The following is a 22426-nucleotide window of genomic DNA, read 5'->3' on the forward strand; positions in this document are numbered from 1 at the left end:
AAAGAAAAATCTAATGGGTGAAGCGTCCTAAATGGATGAGATTACCAATATCTGAGTGGCCATTTATGCACGGGAGGTTTTGCCTTGGATTTGCCACTTGAGAAGCACAGTTCCCCCATTCTAATTCTTAAAACTGAAAAATAAGCCCCCGTGCAGAGTTTTGAGAATTCGGATGAGGAAAAGGTGCGTCTAGAAAGCGGCAACCCCAAGGCAAAACCTCCCAGGCATAAATGGCCAGCGAGAGGACCTGAAGGAGGGATGAGCATTCGTGTCTCCCGGGCAGAAGCAAAAGAAGGCCGGTGCGCCGCGATCTCCGCCGCTCGCTGGACAAACCCCCGTTTGTGTGAAAGGTCTTCTCTCCCCTCCCCGGCAGTAGGCAGGGCCGGAGCAACGTGGCGCTGCTCAGCCCCGATTGCCAAAGAAGAGGGGGAACTTTTTGGAGCGCCGGAGCTCCGGAGGGGGAAAACTCCCGGCTCTTCGCCCTTGCTCTCCGCAGGGATCCGGGTCTTGTGTCTCCCCCTCCCCCGCTTCGCAAGGATGTAATATTGGCGGCTGCCTCTCGGGGGGCTACGAAGGAATCCGGGAGGCTCGTTGCCGATCCGGCGCCGGAGAGCTGAGCCGCCTCTCCCCGGGTGTGCGATCCAAGCGCCCGGCGTCGGAATGCGGAGCGCGCCGGCCCGCTTGCTTGGGGCGGCGCCGCCAGAAGCCCTCCGGGATTTCCCTTCTGCCTGCGCTGCTGGAATGGGAAGCCCACTTTGGGGGAGTTGAACTCCCGGTGCCTCTTCCGTCGCCATGGGTAAGCGCGGGGCGGAGGGAGGGGGTTAGAGGGGAGCGTCTGGCTAGTTGCCGGATGGAGGAGGGGAAGGCGCAGGTCACTTTTCCCTCTGCGTCTTAAAAAAAAAAAAAAAAAACTCCCCAAAACTTTGTAGATCTTTCCTAGCTTGCTCATCCTCCTCCTTTCGGAGCGGATTTGTGTTTCCTTTCTATGCAGTGTAGGGCGCGTCTTGCTTGGCAAGAGCTGGTGTGGAAGAGCGATGCTTTAAAACGGGTTCCTCAAAAAAAGGCACAGTTAACTTTTCCCTCTGCGTCTTAAAACAAACAAACAAAACAAAAAACTCCCCCAAAACTTTCCTAGCTTGCTCATCCTCCTCCTTTCGGAGCGGATTTGTGTTTCCTTTCTATGCAGTGTAGGGCGCGTCTTGCTTTGCAAGAGCTGGTGTGGAAGAGCGATGCTTTGAAACGGGTTCCTCAAAAAGAGTTTGTGACGTTCCTTTCTAGTTATAGAAAAGAGCAAGAGTCCAGTAGCACCTTAAAGACTAACAAAAATATTTTCTGGCAGGGTATGAAAGATAGAATTATCTTTCTGGTTATGCACGGGAGGTTTTGCCTTGGACATGCCACTCTCGGGGTGCACACGTTTCCCCCCCATCCGAATTCTCAAAACCCTGCATGGGGGCTTATTTTTCCGTTCTAGGAATTCGGGTGGGGGAAATGTGCAACTAGAGAGCGGCAGATCCGAGGCAAAACCTCCCGTGCGTAAATGGCAGAGTTAGGAGTCAAATGGGCGAAGCAAACGCCGGGGTTTGTTCCGCTGAACGTCAGGCAGCCTGTGCAACCGCTCCGCGCCACCGTTTGCAATCCTGTGCGTACTTAGAAGAAGCCCCGCTGAGTAATTTCTGAGTAAACAAGCATAGGTTTGGACTGTAAGGCTGAAATCCTAAATATAGTTGCTCGAAAGTAACTCCCTCCACCATTTCAGACAGAGGGCTTTTATTCCGAGTAAACAGGACTAGAAAATATGGGGGGAGTGGGGGTATAGGGTTGGCTTCAGTGCAGAAGGAGAGGAGTTCACTCTTGGCCAAGCAAAGTGAGGCCTTCGATTGGGTTTCTTTGGAATGTAGAACCTTGCAAAACACTGGACTGCCAGGATGACATTTGACACACAAGTTCATGTTCGAATCCCACTTCGATCCCGACGGACACCCCCCCCCCCCGTTTTGTAAAGGCGGGGGAGGAACGGAAAACGCAAAGGATGAGGCAATGGGAGCTGCTGTGGCTCAGTGGCAGAGCATGCGCTTTGCATGAAGGAGGTCTTGGTTTCAAAGGATCCCCGGTTTAAAAGGATCAGGTCGCAGGTGATGTGAAAGGCCTGTGCCAGAGACCCTGGAGAGCCCTGCAAATCAGAAGAAGAAGAGTTGGTTTTTGTATGCCGACTTTCTCTACCACTTAAGGAAGAATCAAACCGGCTGTGAGCTCTTGACCCATCGAACCAGAAATCACCACAGAGACAATCAGATTCCAAGCAGATGGCTTTACTGGTCAAATAGGCAATACAGTGCATTGAGAATAAGATGACAGCTATGGGTTGTCTTGCCCGTTATTTGGAAATATAAGGCAGAGGAACGGCGGGAGATTACAAAGCATAAACAGAGCATTATTTCCCAGGAGTGGCGTTCCCAGGCTTTGGTATGTGTAGCCGTCCTTGAAGTCTGGACGGTTCAGCAGAGAAACGAAAGGAAACATCTAAACCGAGATAACAGCCTGACATCGGCTTACAATCACCTTCCCTTCCCCACAACGGACAGACACCCTGTGAAGTTGGTGGCGCTGAGAGAGCTCTAAGAGAGCTGTGACTAGCCCAAGGTCACCCAGCTGGCTTCATGTGGAAGAGTGGGGAAACAAATCCAGTTCACCAGATTAGAATCTGCTGCTCATGTGGAGGAGTGGGGAATCAAACCCGGTTCTCCAGAACAGAGTCCACCACCGCTCTTAACCACTACACCACACTGGACAATCCTGATCTTGCCAGACCACTGGTTCGATTCAGTAGGCAGCTTCATGTGTGTTCAGGGCATTCATTCTGGGTCAGAGTGCCTGTTAAGAACAGAAAACCACCTCTCAGCTGGACCACTGTCTCCTTTTTTAAAATGGGAGGTGGGCAATCACATATATCATGCTGAGTAGGAGCACCTTTTTGTAAGGTCTGTTTGGTCCTTGGAGCTGACAGTTTACTGACAAATTTCAGTAAACTGAATCTACTGGTCTGCTGGGTGTGTTCCTCCCCTTTTGCCTTTAGGATTAGGAGAGCCAGCGTATGTGGTGGTTTGGAGCGGTGGACTCTGATCTGGAGAACCGCGTTTGATTCCCTGCTCCTCCACATGAGCGGCAGACTCTAATCTGGAGAACTGGGTTTGATTCCCTGCTCCTCCATATGAAGCCCCCTGGGTGACCTTGGGCTAGTCACAGCTCTTTTAGATCTCTCTCTGCCCCACCTACCACAGGGTGGCTGTTGCAGGGAGAGGAAGGTAATTGTAAGCCAGTTTGATTCTTCCTTAAGTGGTAGAGAAAATCAGCATATAAAAACCAACTCTTCTTCTTCATCATCTTCTAGGATGAGGCTGGAGGTAAATAAAGACCAGCCTGGTACAGTTTGTGTTATCTAGTGCCTTTTTATCAGCTTAGTGTTTATGAGTCTCCCTTCCCATTTAATCTCCACAACAACCCCATGAAGTAGATGAGGCCCCGGCGGAGAGACTGGCCCCTCCACCCATTAACTTCATGTCAAAGTAGGGATCTGAGTCCAGCTATCTCCCCCAGACACACACACACTCAATCAAGTGCCACACTGCAATAGCTTTCTGCAGAAATTCAAGCCTGTTGTAAACTATCCATACGCAGTCACTGCAAATTATGAAATGCGAGGTCACCACCTTATCTAGCAGAGCATCTTGCCTTCCACCATTCTTATTTCTAGAGTTGCATAACAGTCTTGTCTGTCTGTTCATTGTCCCTGCCTGTCCCATTCATAAAGGTTCAGAAAGGCTTGTTAGATACCAAGAAGGCCCAAGAATGTAAAAAATCTCAGACATCCCCTTTATATTTCTTCCTGCTTTCTCTTTGGGAAACTATGAATTATAATGGAGGCTAAATTTTACCAGATGGCACATCTGCTTCATCTGTAGTCGAATATGTTGGGATTTATTGTTAGGTCAAAATAATATGCTGTAACATATGGGTGGTGTGGTGGTTAAGGTGTTGGACTAGACCCTGGGAAACCCAGGTTCGAATCCCCATTCGCGCCATGGAAGCTTGCTGGGTGACCTTTTGCTGATCACACACTCTCAGCCCTGACCCTCGCTAGTATTTGATAGGAGACCTGGGTGATGCAAAGGCAGGCAATGGCAAACCACCTTCCAACATCTCTTGCCTCAAAAACCCTATGGAGTTACCATAGTCAGCCGCAACTTGATGGCAACCCTCCCCCCCAAACCAACAACTACAGGCCCTCTAAACTCTTAACCCCAAACTCTTAAACTAGATTCCATTAACAATTGTGTGTGTGTGAAGTGCCATCAAGTCGCAGCCGACTTATGGCGACCCCTTTTGGGGTTTTCATGACAAGAGACTAACAGAGGTGGTTTGCCAGTGCCTTCCTCTGCACAGCAACCCTGGACTTCCTTGGTGCTCTCCCATCCAAATACTAACCAGGGCCGACCCTGCTTAGCTTCTGAGATCTGACGAGATCAGGCTAGCCTGGGCCATCCAGGTCAGGGCCATTAACAATTACAGATTGCTTTAATCCTTGCTTTAACTTGAAATCTGGGATAGAATTACCTTCCGCCTATGCCTTGGCAGAAGGCACAGCTAAAAACTTATTGTGTAGAAAGTGACTGACGCTAGAGGGTAACTGAGGGCAGGCACAGACTTTCTCAAAATCGTACGAGTACATAACGGTTGTATAACTTTTTTTAGAAAATGTGTAAGTGGTGGGACCCACAAGGACTTGTGGGAGGCATCTCATTTCCCCCTGTATCCCCTCCCCCACTATTTCCTCTTACCTTTCTCCAGCAGTCCCACAGCCTCTCCTTTTTCCTGCTTTCTTCTTTCCTTCCCACTCACCAGCCAGCCTACCTGTATCTGTCCCCATGCCTTCAGCTTTCCATCCTTCCCTACCCATGGCAGTTTGGTTGGGCTGCATGGTTGACAGGCCCAATCATGCAATAGCTGGCGCTGGGCCTGGCCAGGCTTGTCTGTGTTGTGTGGTGGGCGAGTTGTGTGAGTAGTGTTTCCAGTAGTCATTGCTGGGCCTTTCCCAGCAAGTCCTCCTCCATCAGGAAACATGACAGTTGTGGGAAGAGGTGGGACCTTCTCCCAGCACCCTGCTACTTCCCCTCCCTCCACAGCTTTGCTTAGCAGAGACCAAGGCTTAGAAGTGTTGGCAATATTGTTGTGATTGCCCAGCAACTTCCAACAGCTTCCTGAGAGTTTAGTGGGTATTCTTTCCTTAAAGCTGCAGGCATTGTTTCAGCTATTTTGGTTTTTTTTAATTTCCCAGGTTTTTTTTTTTTTTAAGATTTTTCTGCAACCCTACGATTTCCCCCAGGTTTGTAGAGAAATCCACCCACTCTGTACCTAGCAGCGTTTGTGGCACTATCATATCTTCTGTGGCACGGTTTGGAAATAGACATAATGATGCCCTGCTTTTCCACTCAAATCAATGCCTACGGCAGCAATGCAAACGTTCAGGCTACGTTTTTGTGGTCACAGATTTCAATTTTTGCTAGTATATACTGATGACTTTCTATTCCCTCTCTGCTATTGAAATATAAGTTTAACAAGGAATGAATGTAAGCATGTGGGGTTGTGCTGTACTTTCTAGGCCTCATGCTTACTGAGGGTCAAACTAGCTGCTAATACAAATATACTATTTATTACTAAACAGCAACCATGGGGTAAGACCCATTCAGGTTGGGGCTCTGAGGGGAGAGGTGAATAATCTCTTCTCCCACACAGTTTTCTTGAGCACACACCCCCCCCCCCAATGCCTGGAAGAGCATCGGTTCTTGTAGGTTATCCGGGCTGTGTGACCATGGTGTTGGTATTTTCTTTCCTGACGTTTCGCCAGCAGCTGTGGCAGGCATCTTCAGAGGAGTAACACTGAAGGACAGTGTCTCTCGAAGAGCAGTTCATGGAAAGGAACATTTGAGGCAGGGGGAATGGTGTGTGGGGGTTGTTGAATCTTGTGTTTTCCTACAGCCTGTCTTAATCCCTGACTGTTGTTTGATACACATATACATGCATTTATGCTGGATATCCATTCATAGATAGGATTGCCAACCTAGATAGGGTAAACGTACAACACTGAGTCTCTCAATTACATAATATATTGTGTGTGTAAAGTGCCGTCAAGTCGCAGCCGACTTATGGCAACCCCTTTTGGGTGGGGGGGTTTTCATGGCAAGACACTAACAGAGGTGGTTTGCCACATAATATATTATTAACTTAATTAGGAAACACCATAAATCATATGGTTTCAAGCATTTGTTGTTATAATATCTTCTATTATTTACTCAAATAAATTATATTAATTCAAAACAAGAGTTAGCACTATTTGCTCAAATAACTACACTTTTTGTAACCACAAAATCCACCAGCATACAAACAATGCGAAAGAGCACCTCTCAAGGTTCACGGAGTCCAATTGAATTAAAAACAAAATCAAGGTCAAAGACCCATACTGTCCAGCTGTCGACAACACTCCTCCAATGTTCCTGCGAGTGGCGAAAAAGACAGCCGAGGAGGAAAGCATTCACTGAGTGGGAGGTGCTGCTGATGACTCCACAGATGGTGGCTGGAGATCTCCTGCTATTAGATCAGTTCACCTGGAGAAAATGGCCACTTTGGAAGGTGGACTACATGGCATTATACCCTATTGAAGGCCCTCCCCTCCCAAAATTCCACCCTCCTCTGGTTCTGCACTCAAACTCCAGGAATTTTCCAACCAGGAGCTTGCAGCAACCCTATTCACAGACCTCCTTGGGTCTTGCAAGCTCCATCCTGAAGTGATAAACCTGCGTCTGGATTGGGCTGCTTCATGCTGCAAATGCGGGATCACGTAGTTGAGTTCTCCAGTCATAATAAAATTCCTTCACATGTCAGGCACAAGGGCGACCTTCTGTGAGGTGTATTGTATAAGTGTTTGTTTTTTTAAAAAAAAGTCGAAGCAGCTATCAGGTTTTGCCCCTCTTCCATGCCATTTTCCTGATTTGGACCCTCACTGTTCTCAGAGGAGGTGCTATTTTACTCCAAACATTCTGCCTGTATGGCAGACTGGGAGGCAGTTCAGTTTTGGATAGGGTTGCAAGTTCCAGGTTGGGAAATACCTGGAGATTTTTGGGTAGAGCCTAAGGAGGGGAGGGTTTGAGGAGGGGAGGGACTTCAATGGGGTATAAGGCCATAGAGTCCACTTTCCAAAGCGGCCCTTTTCTCCAGGTGAACTGATCTCGGTCATCTGGAGATCAGTTGTAATCCTAGGAGACCTTGAGCTACCACATGGAGGTGGGAAACTCTAGTTTGGGAGAATGGAATAGGGTGTCGGTGCACAGTTAAAGCCTTCTTCCCTATACCTGCTTCCCCACTGTTGCTTTGTACTTTTTTTAAAAAAAATATGCGGGAGGTGGGGGTAGCCATGGATCTTCCATATAACATTTAATTTGATCCTTAAATTCATTTGAGAATGATATATAATTGCTTTTTATTTATTGACTCTTCCTTGGACTGAGATGTTAAATATGCTGTATTATCCTCATTGGCATAAATGTGGCAATTGGCAGTCCTGGGCATTTGATGAGCCAGTAAGGTTTACTGGTTCTCTAACCAACTAGGTGCCCTGACCTGAATGGCCCAGGCTAGCGCGATCTCATCAGATCTCAGAAGCTAAATGGGGTCAGCCCTGATTATATCCTTGGATGGGAGACCACTAAGGAAGTTAAGGATTGCTACGCAGAAGCATGAAATGGCAAACCACCTCTGAATGTCTCTAGCCTTGAAAACCCTCAGGGTTGCCATAATTCAGCCGGGACTTGATGGTACTTTCTACTTCCACCACCCCAACCAACTAGGTCAGTTGTTCAACTGGGACTGGAAAGAACTGCATTCAGGCCTCTTCTTGGTGTGTGATTTTTGGATCAGTCACTCTATCATAGCCTGACTTTCATTACAGGGTTTATTATGGGGACAAAATGGGGGAGAAGCAAACCTTTTTATTGCCCTGTGATCTGTGGAGGAAAAGGCAGGATAAAACTGTGACAGGTAATGATGCCCATTTGGTGGCATAGGATGGGGCTGTCCTGTGGTCCATGGAAGCAGTGCTTTAACAGCTGAGGAAATAATCTTTTCCTCCCGCTTTCTCTTAGTACACTGTCTGAGTAGCAAGCTGCATTTTAATCAAAGCTCATAAGCCATTAGCAACCATAAAGGTGGACTGCAGGGGGATCTAATTAGATCAGCCACAGCATTCACCACCACACCATATGTGCCTAATAGAGTTTGAAGATGGAAACTAATGAGCCTTTCCAGTTATCTGCAAAGCTCTTTCATTCTTCCTGAATAAATATTTTTGCTAATTGTCTGTCTAACCTGTGCGCAAGAATAATTTACAACAGCATAGATAGCTGTGCAGAAGGAAAGATTATTCAGCGTTCGCTGTGAGTGGAATAATAAGTAGAAACAAGAGGGTAAAAGCTGGTTTAATAATGCAAATATCAATTCAGCTCGTAACAAAAGAGAAGTATGAGACAACAGGGTTTGCTAAATGCAAAAAAGAAATACTATATTAAGATCGGACTGTAAAAAGATTTTGTAAAGGCCCAGCAGGGGAAAGCTTGCATATCTTAGCTGGCATTTCTGTAATTTTTAGCCTTTGAAGCAGTTTAAAAGAAAAGCCTCTGTAGTTAAAAAGGTGTTTTTGCAAAATTAAAAATGGACCCTTATTACAGTGTTTATCTATAACAGATTGGAACAACTGGAGCCCCCCCCCCCGCCACTGGCAGTGGTTGTAGTGTTGTCATTACATTGTCATTATGGTTCCTTTCATGCACATCAGTACAGAAAATGGGTATCTGTCATGAATGCATGAGTGAGACCATTGGTCCATTAAGGTCAATACTGTCAAGTAGCAATGGTTCTCAGAGGTCTCAGGCAGAAGCCTTTCACGTCACCTCCTACCTGATCCTTTTAATTGGAGATGCCAGGGGTTGAACCTGGGACCATCTGCATGCGAAGCAGATGCTCTGCCACTGAGCCACAGCCCTTCCCTTAACATCTTTACTAGATATGATGTGGTGGCACAGTACAAAGTTATAAAATTGCTTGCTACCAGTGGAGAAGATAAAACAAAGGTAGGGCTGGTGGTAATTCAGCATTTGTACAATCCTAAAAACACCTCTGTTATCAGCATGTCATCAGTGCTGGCATGACTTTGACAATTGATAGGTGTTATAAAGACAAAGGGGAAAGCATGCACCCTGAGATTATGTACCAGTGTCACCTAAAATGCTGATTTTTGGTGTACTGGTGCAAGCACATCTATAGGAACAAAATCTTGGAATTCAAGGAGAAGTTAAACAAGACACTGGGAGATCCTTAAATGGCCTCAATTGGCTCTAATATACTAGGAGAAACAGGCAATATGGGCAATTTTGCAGCCCCTGCACTAAGTAATTTTTTTATTAATTTCCTGGCCAGTCCTTGAATGCTCCATATGTACTCGAAGAGTAGCGTCATCCCTCTATACCACTTAAAGTCATAACTCTGGCTCCTCCTCTTTGTTTCCTATGTCTGTCACATGACTTCCAGTCACATGGTTGCAGCTCACCATAACACTCAAGTGCTGTGTGAGGTAGGTGGGGTTGAGAGAGTGTGACTAGCCCAAGGTCACCCAGCTGGCTTCATGTGTAGGAGTAGGGAAACCAACCCGGTTCACCTGATTAGCCTCCACCGCTCATGTGGAGGAGTGGGGAATCAAACCCAGTTCTCCAGACCAGAGTCCACTGCTCCAAACCACCGCTCTTAACCACTACACCACTAACAAAGACATATGTATGCAGTACCACATCAGTTTCACATGCAAAGCTGCTGGTTTGTAAGGAAAAATCATGCTTCACATCAAAACCTGAGAGAGAAAGGTGATGGACCGTATGGTACATTTGCCACACAAACAGAGACAGTCGTTTCTTTTTGTGGTTTGTTTCTCCCGACTGCAGCATTTAAATGGAGTATTTCCATTGCACTGCGATTCTCCCCAACTATGTCAGCAGCTGCCAGGAATGTGAAACATGGGCTCAAAACATTATATCAGTTCCATGTTGTGGGAGAAGGGGGAAACGCTTGTCACCCAAGATACCATTTTGAGGATCAGCCCTTTGGCAAATGTATCATGTGTTCCAGCCTTCTCCCTATGATTAAACTGGCCCTGCAGGCTACCACTCTGCCAGCCTAGGTGCAACGCTTATTCAGAAGGCCTGGGTCATTGAAAAATCTTCTGATGATAAAACATGTGCTCCTACATACATGCAAGATTAGGTGTGGTGCTGGAAATAAGTATGGCATTGTGGTAGAGATGGCAAAGGGGAGTGAACATGGCAGAATGCCCAGAGGCCCTTTTTCAACTCCACAAAGTAGTAACACAAATCACTTGTTTACCTGCAAAACTTCTAGCTAATAAGAGGACGGAGCACAGATGTTGCTCTTCTGTGTCACGAAGGCTGAAATAGTAATGCAAACTAACAAGGACATATGTAGAGCTTTTCTGGCTGGCAAGCTGTTGACAGTTTAAAGTCTAACAGCAGTTAGCTGGAACATCAGAAAAGGGCATTTGAATGGCTGGTCTGCAGTTCATCACTGCCACCTAGAAGGCTTGTGTTCAGGAAAGAAAGGATATGTTGGCCCTGGGCCTTGTTAAGGCTGAACCAGAATGCCAGAGGAAAAGAGCTTTCACAGCAGAGGAGATTTTAAGTGAGATAACACCAATACATGTGAAACCTGTACCACACGGAGGCTGAAACCGATCCTCGCGGCAGCGAGGGTTGCCAGGTCCCCAGCATTTCAAGCGCCTGAGGCTTATGGGGTGGGGCCTGCTGATGTCATATCGAACAGCACTGCCAATGGTGATTCTTCCACATACCACTAGGAATTCTGCCCTGAGGTATCTGTGAAAGTATGCAATGTTTAAAGAAGCCTGGTTTGTGAGGGGGTAAGGACTGTTAAGTGCTTTGGCTCTTGGGTGGGGGGGGGTGCAGTGGGGAGGAGAGAGCAGCAAGGGGGAGCGGGCTGGCAGGGCAGCCTCAGACGCCAGGTCCCCCCTCTCCTCCAGCAGGAGATTTTTGGGGCGGGGCTCGCACACACGCAGCCGCGAGTGACGCAATCCCGTCATTTCCGGTGTACTTCCAGAAGAGTCGCAGCACAATGGGACGATTTACCACACAAACCCCCATTTGAGTGGTAAGTCGTCCCGTCATGCTGGGGCATTTATGGAAGTGACAGAATCGTGCTGCTCACAGCCACACGCACAAATGCAGTCCTTGCTGTCAGCAGTTGCCTGCCATTCCAAGCCACCTGGCAACCCTACTGGAGACGTTTCCAAACGACTGCTCCCTGTAGACATACATGCAGTTCTTCCCGCATTAAGCACCTCCTGCATGGTGGAGGAAAGCTGGGGTTGGCTTTTTGCTTTGAGGAAGAGATGTTTGGTTTCAGTTTCTAGCTCTCAGTGTGGCTAGAGAGATGTTCTCAAGGCCAGAGACGAAAGGGAATCTATGACTACGACCGAGCTCCCAGCATCCAGCTGTGAGTGTTGTAGCTGCCCAGGATGAGCACAGAGCTGTGTTAGTCTCTCAGTTGTTCTTAGGGAAAAATCAGAAATTCCCTGTGTTTGTTTGTTTCTGTTCCATTTAAGACCTTTCGGGATTCCACCCCCAAAACTGAAGAAACTGGCAGGACCTAAGAAACACATTGCCCACAATGCCACATTGGGGATCATTGCTGTATTAGGACTTTTCATCAACTACACCAGGCATTCCCCATATGTGATCCCTATTTTCTCAAAGTATATGAAGAAGAAGAGTTGGTTTTTATACCCCGATTTTCTCCACCTTTAAGGAGACTCAAACTGGCTTACAATTACCTTCCCTTCCTCTCCCCACAACAGGTACCTTGTAAGGTAGGTGAGGCTGAGAGAGTTTGGAGAGAAACTGTGACTAGCCCAAGTTCACCCAGCAGGCTTCATGTGTAAGAGTGAGGAAACCAACCTGGTTCACCAGATTAGAGTCCGCTGCTCATGTGGAGGAGTGGAGAATCAAACCCGGTTCTCCAGATTAGAGTCCACTGCTCCTAACCACTCTGGCAGGTACATACAGATGGGAGATGGTCCTGCAGGTGCATTGGGCCTGAGCAATTTAGTGATTTGAAGCTCAAAACCAGCACTCTGCTTGGAACTGGGAAACAAATGGAGCCAGTGTAACTGAAACATTGTTATGTGCCTGTTGCAGGGAGCCCTTGTTAAAATAACAGCAACAATACTCATTTGTGTAGCTTCATAGGGTTCAGTGCTTCACATCTAACATCAGTAATCTCTACCATAGCCATGTAAGGAAATCATTGCATAGGTGGGACTGAGGTTGAAAAAGAACAGCTTGGCTAAGGCCAGTCTGCAGCCGATGTAGGAACTTAACCTGGACTTTGAGTTTCATCACCAGAGTCTTTACTAGCTTCTGTAGGTGCTGAATTTTTACTTAAGGCTGGGACTTTCTGCTTGGGCAGGGATGGGTGCTGTGTTATTTTCCTAGTAATAATCATTTAATAAGTATTTGAAGAATGATATAACAAGTAGTTGAAGTTCAATATTTCAAAGTTTATTTGACAGAGTGTGCCTCCTGTCCACATAAAAGGCTCTCGTTAATTTTGTTTGGTCAGTCTTGTGCTAAGGTGCAAACCCAGTTTAAATTAGCCGTGACTTAAGTGTATTCTTGTGTTATACCCTTCTTAACTCCATTGACTTCAATGGACTTTGAAGGGTAAAATTCTGTTACCATTGCATGTTAAGTCCCACTAAAAGCTCTGGGACTCTCATCAAATCACAGCTAACTCTAGTCAATTGATTTTAACAGGACTTAGTGCTAACAAATTTATGTGGAGTGTGGTATATGAATCCCTTGGTCACTTTGTATCAAACTACTGCATCAGTTTTCCCTTTCAAATGTTGACTGGGCTGTGAAGAAACAGGTAGGGCCTAGGAAACATTGCCCGCAGAGGGATGTATTAATCTTTCTGCCAATTTGAAATGATCTTACCTGTGTAATCCTCCAGGAGGTTAAAAAAAATACTAATAGAATGGTCAGTGCTGTCTAACAATGACCTTGATGAATTATTGAAGAGGATAGCATCTTGTTTGCAACAGGAATAGGACAAGCATAGAGTGGTTGTTACTTTGTTTTTTTAATTGAGGAAACTTAATTCTGTTTGAACAAAATTTGCCTTCAGGTGAGTGTTACCAGGGCTGAGATGTCTGCCTCCCTGGATTAACAATGCTGGCCCTTTAAATCTCCATGATTCTTGCAGGTGTGGACAAAAGTAAGGCCCCAAAATTTAAGCATTGCTTTATAAAAGCATTGGTTCTCCTTTCCTGTAAGAGTTTATGTAAAAAGGTGGATGGACAACAGACAGAGATCTCATCTTTGTGTTTTTCCCCTTTGTTTGTAGGACATGCCTTGATGGTCCTCCTGTTGTCTTCAGCCGTCTCACTCCTTGGCGGGTTGATGTTTGGGTATGAGTTTGGAATTATCTCCGGGGCTTTGTTGCAGCTGCAGCTGGACTTTCATCTTGGCTGTTTCGAACAGGAATTCCTAGTGAGCTCCTTGCTCATTGGAGCTCTCCTGGCTTCTTTAGTGGGCGGGATCTTCATTGACCGACAAGGAAAACAGAGAGCAATACTAGTCAGCAATGTGATTTTGCTGTGCGGCAGCCTTCTCCTAACTCTCGCCAGGTCATTTGTTTGCCTGGTGTTCGGGCGCATGACTGTAGGTTTTGCAATCTCTTTGTCAGCCATGGCATGTTGCATCTATGTCTCTGAAATGGTGGCTGCGCATCAGCGAGGGGTCCTGGTTTCCCTCTATGAAGCCGGCATCACAGTGGGCATCTTACTTTCGTATGCTCTGAATTACATCTTCTCGGACACGACGGAGGGCTGGCGATACATGTTTGGCTTGGCTGTGGGTCCGGCAGCTATCCAGTTTCTCTGCACCCTGTTCCTCCCAAAGAACTCTGTTAAGTTGAACGTGTGCGGCAGTGAGACTCGCAAAAGCCTCATTCGGCCGCAGAAGGATGAAGAGGGTCAAGTTGTAATGCCGCAGTGCCCTAAGGAGAAGCATTACTCTCTTGTGGACCTTCTGAGGTCAAGGGACAACATGAGAACCAGAACTCTGGTGGGCCTCGGTCTGGTGCTGTTTCAGCAGTTCACAGGGCAGCCCAATATTCTTGGTTACGCATCCAAAATCTTCCGCTCCATAGGCTTTCAGAGTGACTCCTCTGCCGTCCTGGCTTCTGTTGGCTTGGGAGTGGTGAAGGTGGTAGCTACTTTAGTTGCAATGGCTTTTGCAGATAAGGCCGGCCGGAGGGTGCTGTTGATGGCTGGGTGCACAGTGATGGCCTGTTCAGTGATGGTCATTGGCTTGACCAGCTGCTTTGTTCCATTAGACGTGGACAAAGACTGTGAAATGCTCGTAGGGTCAAACAGCACTTTGTTAGGCTCAGATCCTTTCCCCATGACTTCTGGGTCTCCTCAGCCAAATATGTCACACTTCCCATGGACTGGTGAAATTCAAGCAGATCTATCTTTTGCTATCACAAGGCCAGGAGGGTTTACCAAAGCAGTTGCCAGCAATAAACACAGAGACAGGATGGCAAAAATTCCCTCACTCATGGAAAAAGCGGGCCTACTAGGTCCATCCAGTGAAGGAAAGGCACCAAGCACTGTCTCATCTGTTACTGAGGCTCTTTCCAAGGAACGGATTATTCTCAACTGGATTACGCTGCTAAGCCTGATGGCTTTCGTGAGTGCATTCTCCATTGGATTTGGGCCAAGTAAGTGTACATCCGCTTTCACATTCCCAGCACACCGAAGTCATCCATTCATGTGGCTCTGTTCTAAGATATGTACAGCTGAAGGGGGAAACAGTATTTTAACAGAGCTGAAAATAGTTTGAGAGAGGCATCATTTCTCAGTGGAGCATTCACTTTTGTTGGCTGTCCCCTTTGCAAGTTCTCACATGTTTTGGGAATGGTACAAAGACCTGCAGATCTGTTCTGTAGAGACTGGAGTGAAATGAATGCACACAACACTTAAAGCAGTGATCCTCTCTTTTCAAGCTCCCTTCAGTTCTCTGGAATAAACTAATGTCTGTCTTGAGACTGGATAATTGTCTTTATTCTAAGTGGGTAGCCGTGTTAGTCTGTTTGTAGTAGTCAAAAAGGGCAAGAGTCCAGTAGCACCTTAAAGACTAACAAAAATATTTTCTGGTAGGGTATGAGCTTTCGTGAGCCACAGCTCACTTCTTCAGATACCTGAAGAAGTATCTGAAGAAGTGAGCTGTGGCTCACGAAAGCTCATACCCTACCAGAAAATATTTTTGTTAGTCTTTAAGGTGCTACTGGACTCTTGCCCTTTTTGTCTTTATTCTGGTCAGCTTGGGAATTCCCAAGATGTTCTCACCACCCAGTCCCGTGGAACCCTGTTGTTCCAGTTGTCCCAGCTTTTTCACATCAGGTCCATGTTGGCAGCTGCATAAAATATTGCTCGGTGTGTTGTGTTTCCTTCCCCCACCTCACTCTGTTCCTTTTCTTTTCCCCATCACAGTGACATGGCTTGTCCTCAGTGAGATCTATCCTGCTGGCATACGAGGAAGAGCCTTTGCCTTCTGCAACAGTTTCAACTGGGCTGCTAATCTGCTGATCAGTCTCACGTTCCTTGACCTCATTGGTACGTGCCGGCCATGCTGGCTGTTGATACGTTCTGCACCCGTTTGCTTTACAACTGGGCTGGGCAGGCCGGATGCTGAGGGGTGTGAACAGGAACATTTCTTACATACCTGTTTTTCCTTTGTAAAACGGTGGAGGGTTTGATGGCATGGCCAATGATAAGGGTTTTTCCACACACAAAATGAGAAAATTTTACCATGTCCTAAGAGCACCAAAAAGGCTGTGCTGGGGATCGTATGTGAGTTGGGTGTGACTGAGAAGAAAGTTGACAGGATTCAACCCATTATTTTGAATCTCAGGCCTAATCTATGGTTCGTTTCTGAATCTGTAGCATTCTGTGAATAGCTAGCAATAATGAATTAGCTGGGTACTCTAGAAGCTAGGAGCTCTCCACCTACAGAGCTGAATTCCACCCTTGCTCTGTAGTTTTATCTATGAAAAAATATTTTGTTGGCCTTGTTTGATTCACTGGGGGTGGGGGTGGGACATTTTTGTGAATTCCCTGCATTGTGCAGGAGATTGGACTAGATGATCCTGGACGTTCCTTCCAACTCTATGATTCTGTGATGTATCCTTTTCATGTTAATAATGCTGCTCAGATTTGATGACTATACTAACTTCCATCAGGTCAAAGCCAAAGCCTTTTCACGCTTTGTTCTGCATTTCTTCTGTCTGCAGATGCCATTGGCTTATCATGGACATTCCTTCTCTATGGACTAGTGGGAGTGTTGGCTGTTATATTTATTTATCTTTTTGTGCCAGAAACCAAAGGACAGTCTCTAGAAGAAATAGACCAGCAATTCTCAAAGAAGCGGTAAGTCTCAGTGTACCTGCTATGGGGCAGCTTAGATGGCAATATCAACACTAGGCGTTATAACATTGATTGATTGGTTTTAGAAAATTTGAATGCTACCTTTCCAGAGACCTGCTTGACCTTTGTAAGGATTCCCCAAGTCTGAGTCGCAGAAAACAATTTTGGGATACTTTGCATGATGCAACCTACGGATCCTTCTTGTCTTGCACTATGTGCAAGATATAGCACCGCGGTAGGACTCCAGGGATAGGGAGGACTGATTAGAATTTCTGTTGCTTTTTGAAGGACAAGGACCACTGCTTTGAAGTTGTTTTGTGCACCATATAAACAGGGAGAAGGTGACATTTGTGGAGACTACTACAGCTTTAGCGGCATCCTTCATACCAGTTTTCCAACTTTCTGCGCATTCCACAATATGATTTTGAGGTTATGTGCCGCACATCAGGGACCCACAACTTTGCTGGATTTGGATAACTAAAAACAAGATAATGATACACATATTGGTTTTTTAAAAGATGTAGTTCGAACATGGCCCTAACCTGGATGGCCCAGGCTAGCCTGATGTCATCACATCTCAGAAGCTAAGCAGGGTCAGCCCTGGTTAGTATTTGGATGGGAGACCACCAAGGAATACCAGGGTTGCTGAGCAGAGGAAGGCACTGGCAAACCACCTCTGATAGTTTCTTGCCATGAAAACCCCAAAAGGGGTCGCCATAAGTCAGCTGCGACTTGACAGCACTTCATCCACACACACACACACACACAGTTTGAACATAGTACTGGCTTGTTTCATTTTCCCCTCTTTCTATGTACTGATCCAGGTGATAAAAAATTCCTTTGTTCTGTCATACCAAACAAAACATCTCTTTTAGCAGGTTGCTACAGTCACTGTTAAGTCTTGAGGTTCGCTGTAGAGTACTAAAGTTCAACACAACTGCAGTTCTTTTGTCTAAGATCAGTGTTAAGATGCAGGGCCCAGGGCTGCAGATTAAGCTACATTTGCAGTGGCAACCCAAAGAATTTGAACACATGACAAAGATGTCCTTGTTTGCTGTTGCCTAGTTAAATTTTTAGAGCTGCTCCAAGTAGATCCAGGTATGCAAGGTTTATCATATGTACTTAAGGTTGCCAACCTCCAGGTTGGCAACTAGCTGGAGATCTCCTGCTATTACAACTGATCTCCAGCCAATAGAGATCAGCTCACCTGGAGAAAATGGCCTCTTTGGCAATTGAACTCCACCCTCCTCAGGCTCCGCCCCAAAAACCTCCTGCCGGTGGCAACCCAATATGTTCTCTATCAAACAGGAAGATGTTCCAAAAATAGTGTTCCAAAAAATTAGGAGGATGTAACCTGTGGTTACAGTTATCAACCTCAGGAAATGCCATTGTGCTATTTTAATGCTTTTCCACCCAACCTTGGGTACCCAGTTTCTGTTTTTAGGTTGGGTTCTATTCCCCTCTTCTTTTTTTCTTCTTCAATTAGGACTCCATCAACATATTTCTCAGTGTAAAATTTTGTAATGGCAGGTGACCTGACATATGACCCAATTTATGCTGAAATTCTGTTCTGCATATAACAGGTCCTGGTCTTTTGGGAAGATCCATATCAGGTAGTTCAAAGCATTTTGTGTACGTTAGCTAGGTAAGCTAGGTATTTATTTGTTTCTCTCTCTCTCTCTCTCTCTCTCTCTCTCTCTCTCTCTCTCTCTCTCTCTCTCTCCCTCTCTCTCTCTCTCACGCACACACACCACACACACACACACATACCCCTACCTTCTCCCAGATATTAATTATTCTGGGCCGTGTCTCAGTGAGGAGCATCTGCTTGGCTTGCAGAAGGTCCCAGGTTCAATCCCCAGCATCTCCAGTTAAAGGGACTAGGCAAGTAGGTGATGTGAAAGACCTCTGCCTGAGACCCTGGAGAGCTGCTGCCAGTCTGAGTAGACAATACTGACTTTCATGGACCAAGAGTTTGATTCAGTATAAGGCAGCTTCATGTGTTCATGTGTATGCATTTTCAGCCTATAGTCTGAATAATGCAGTTCAGGAACAGTTTTGCCCCACGATGAAAGATCTTTATGGACACGTTTTACTTTCTAAACTCTATGAAATTAGAATGCTGTCATCAGAAGCCAAGACTGCAGCCGTTCCTCATTTGCTACATTAATGTTTTTGCAGGTTGTTTCAAGGCAATTTATTCTGTCTGAAAATATGGAACAGAAGAGAGATCCACGCACGTGCTCATTACCAAAGAGTAGACCATTCCAGTGCCTCCTGAGAGAGGATCGGTGAACATTGCCACTAATGTTGCCTGTCTGCATATGGCAGAGTGTTTACTACTTCATTGTTGAAAGTGATGTGAGGAACTGCACAAAGGAAAAATCTGGACTGTTCTGCTCAAGCCCCATTCTTTGGGGTGACAGCATAGTTCACCTCCTTTAAATATGTTACTCTGTTATGCATAGAATCTAGGTCCCGGTTCCTTGCATGCTTTGAAAAGTTTCTGTTAAGAAGAACCATAGTCAATGTCCTCCAATGGTCTGCAAAATAGATTTCTTTTTTTAAGCATTTGATAAATAAAACATAACTTATGAGAATAATTCAGATTTTGTCTCTATTTCTCAGTGTGAAAATATTGCAATGTACAGCACAACTCATGTACAACCCATCTCTGCTGAAACACATGAATTTGCATTAAGAGTTTTAACAGGAGCAAGTTTTCCTAATTTGGCTCATTGGCCTGATTTAAGCATGATGCTTGTGGTCAAGAAGAACATAACTGCAATCTTGCATGCTTCTGGCACCTTGTTTAAAATTATTATCCCCAACCATGCACGCAAAACAGTCAGGAGCCCAGGAGTTTAAAAGATTTTCTTACCTGTTAGAATCCAGCGTTAATCTCTCTTGCAAAAGTATGGATGTCTCTTCTGGCTTATGGAAAGTCTAAGGATCAGTTGTACTATACATATATTTCATTTTATCCTCATAAAAATCATATGAGGCTGGTTTGATCCTTACCACCCATTTTCTCTCACAACTAAGTAAGTATTTGGCTCTGAAGAAATAGAAAAAGAGTTGGTTTTTATACCCCAGTTTTCTCTACCTTTTAAGAAGACTCAAACTGGCTTACAATCTCCTTCCCTTCCTCTCCCCACAACAGACACCTTGTGAGGTAGGTGGGGTTGAGAGAGTTCGGAGAGAACTGTGACTAGCCCAAGGTCACCCAGCTGACTTCATGTGGAGGAGTGGGGAAACCAACCCGGTTCACCAGATTAGAGTCCACCCCTCATGTGGAGGAGTAGGGAATCAAACCCCGCTCTCCAGATTAGAGTCCACCGCTCTTAACCACTACACCACACTGTCTCTGGGTGTTGTTCTTTTCAAAAGGCTGTAGTCAGTCACACTGGGCTGGTCACAGGACAGAAAACCTTGCAAAGCTGTGTTGATAGACTTCAGAAACTACTCCCACAGAATGTGAGGTTTAAGGACAGGGCTACATATTATAAGGCAAATGTTTAAATCCTGTTTGCCTTACAACACTAATGTGGGTAGGGGGAAATTTTCAGGTGAGACTCCATAGGTAGGAGTAGGGTTCTTAATGTTTTCCCTGCCAGCTTGATGATTCTTCTCTGGTTGTTTTTAACCTGTTTTCCCCCACTTTGTGACCCAGGACCTGAAGTAAAACCATCAGTGTGAAAATCAGCTCAGAAGTGGGGGGCTTTGAGGAGACTATCGCCACACTGAGGGAGGCTTGTTAGGCAAATCCCCTCTTCCCCACACAGCAAACATACGTTTGGGAATACGTTTGCCAAGGTAATATTTCTGCTCTAAATGGAGGGGTATCATGTCCTCTCTCATTTGGCTCTCACCTGTCAGTTTCATGACACTGAAAACTTTGTTCTTCTGAGTTTTTTCTCCGAGGACAGAGTGTCTTTTGTTGTCTGTCTTTCTGTTTTTCCTTTCATATTGTTCTGTTCTTTGCTAACTTAGCTCTCTCCCCCCCACACACACACACACACAACACCAAAATTCCTTATTTCAATGGTCCCAATTATCTCCGTTCAGACTTGTGAGGTAGATACACTTCTTTTGATCTGCAGGTACACACACTGGGCCTTTTTTAACTGGAAGGGAGAAAAGATAGAGGAACACGGGTAAATAGGTAAAATGTCAAAGCAAAAAGAAGGAAGAAAATAATAGCGTAACAAAGACTGTACTTGGCATCATTTCTCTCTCTTCCCCCCTCTATTTCTTTATCAGAAACAACTTAGCTCCTTATTCAACCCAATATGCCCAAGTGCCGAAAACTGTAGTTCCAACAGCCAGTTTTTTCTCCCTCTCCTCACAAAATTTGTCCAGCTGCATGTTAGAATAAATCCTGGCTGTACACATAATTCTGAACATGTCTATACCCCATTGATGTAATGGCAGTATTCCTTTCCCTTTGGCACACAGAATTTATGTTTTTCAGTGACGTTTCCTCCAGATAAGGACATTCAACAGTCTGAAGTCTCCAGAATCAAAGGTTTCCATCTGGATTATGAGAACTGCAGGCTAGAAATGAGATAATGAAAACTTTCAGGCTAGAAAATTGAACTCAGTGCTCTAAAAGAAAACCAGTAGCTCTAGGAATGCCGGAAGGGAGCCTAGACCACAAGTCAAGGATAAATTGGGTCACCAGGTCACTCTTGGCAACCGGCGGGAGTTTTTTTGGGTGGAGCCTGAGGAGGGGAGGGTTTGGGGAGGGGAGGGCCTTCAATGCCATAGAGTCCAATTGTCAAAGCAGCCATTTTCTCCAGGTGAACTGATCTCTATCGGCTGGCGATCAGTTGTAATAGCAGGAGATCACCAGCTACTACCTGGAGGTTGGCAACCCTAAGGTTAAAGGGTGGAGTAATTGAGTCAGTGGTGGTTACATTATGGAAGTAGAGTCCCCTGAGCAACTCCAAGAAGAGGAAGAAGAGCTAGTACCTTCCTAGGTATGCCATTGACCAGCGAATAGGGCCTTAAGTCCTCCACTTACTAGTCTTCCGGTGCAGGATCTTTACAACTCCAATGTGCTTGTTACTGTTTATTAATAAACCCATACTGTAAGAGCTACTCCTCGGTGTCTTCTTCCTATATCTGGTCATTTAATGGTTCCAATGCAGGCCATGGAGGAACTACCGTGTTCATTCTTGCGCTGAACACTACTTTTCAGGTTGGATTCAGCAGATGTACAAAGTTAAAATGTTTCACATCGGGTTTGCAACCCACAAAATAGCACTTCCTATAATGATAGTGTAATTGAAGATGAGCGACGGGGAGCGCGAAGCAGCCGGTCATCATTGCAAAGCAGCTGTTCACTGGCTTTTTTTGCAGCCAGGGCATTCTCACATTACACTCTGTGATTTAAGGGTGTGCCTGTGAGAGAGATGATGAAGTCACCACACTTGTCCAAATGGTAACAGGAGCCCCAATTTGTTGTGAACTGACTGAACAAATATTGATGGGTATGAACCCAGGTGGGACATTTAGGCAGAAAGTAGCAACCATCTCTATGTGGCATTTTCACAAACGAGAGGCCTCCAGAGACTCCACACTGAGCAACTCTTGGTTGTTGAGGATCAAGCTCAGACCTACATTTTCCAGACCCTGTAAATACAGCTTGTCAGATAATGGTTACAGTTCCCTCCTGCTGTTCTCTTTCCTGCTCATGTAATTGTCCTAGAGAACCAACTGAGCCTCAGTTACCACTTCCTTCCCACCGTGATAAATAGTACCTTGCTCAAGGTTTTACTACATTTGTGAGCACGGATTATT

The 22426-nt window shown here is 45.7% G+C and overlaps 1 protein-coding gene and 1 non-coding gene across 2 annotated transcripts; one reads left to right on the top strand and one right to left on the bottom strand.

Moving 5' to 3' along the window:
- Window positions 1-737: 737 nt before the first annotated feature.
- On the top strand, window positions 738-18920 carry SLC2A10 (solute carrier family 2 member 10). Its single transcript, XM_056844654.1, has 5 exons — window positions 738-796; window positions 13537-14916; window positions 15689-15811; window positions 16489-16624; window positions 18803-18920. Exons 1-5 carry the CDS (start codon window positions 793-795, stop codon window positions 18900-18902), a joined length of 1743 nt encoding a protein of 580 aa, XP_056700632.1. The 5' UTR covers window positions 738-792; the 3' UTR covers window positions 18903-18920.
- TRNAA-CGC (transfer RNA alanine (anticodon CGC)) lies at window positions 9021-9089 on the bottom strand. Its single transcript has one exon. It is a non-coding gene; the product is annotated as a tRNA-Ala (tRNA).
- Window positions 18921-22426: the final 3506 nt, after the last annotated feature.

This window comes from Euleptes europaea, chromosome 2 (genome assembly GCF_029931775.1).
Source record: "Euleptes europaea isolate rEulEur1 chromosome 2, rEulEur1.hap1, whole genome shotgun sequence".
Classification (NCBI taxonomy): Eukaryota; Metazoa; Chordata; class Lepidosauria; order Squamata; family Sphaerodactylidae; genus Euleptes; species Euleptes europaea.

Excerpts from the sequence above, each read along its gene's own strand:
- SLC2A10 (XM_056844654.1), top strand. Across the intron at positions 14,917-15,688 it reads CTCCATTGGATTTGGGCCAA|TGACATGGCTTGTCCTCAGT; the intron begins GTAAGTGTACAT and ends TCCCCATCACAG. Across the intron at positions 16,625-18,802 it reads CAGCAATTCTCAAAGAAGCG|GTTGTTTCAAGGCAATTTAT; the intron begins GTAAGTCTCAGT and ends ATGTTTTTGCAG.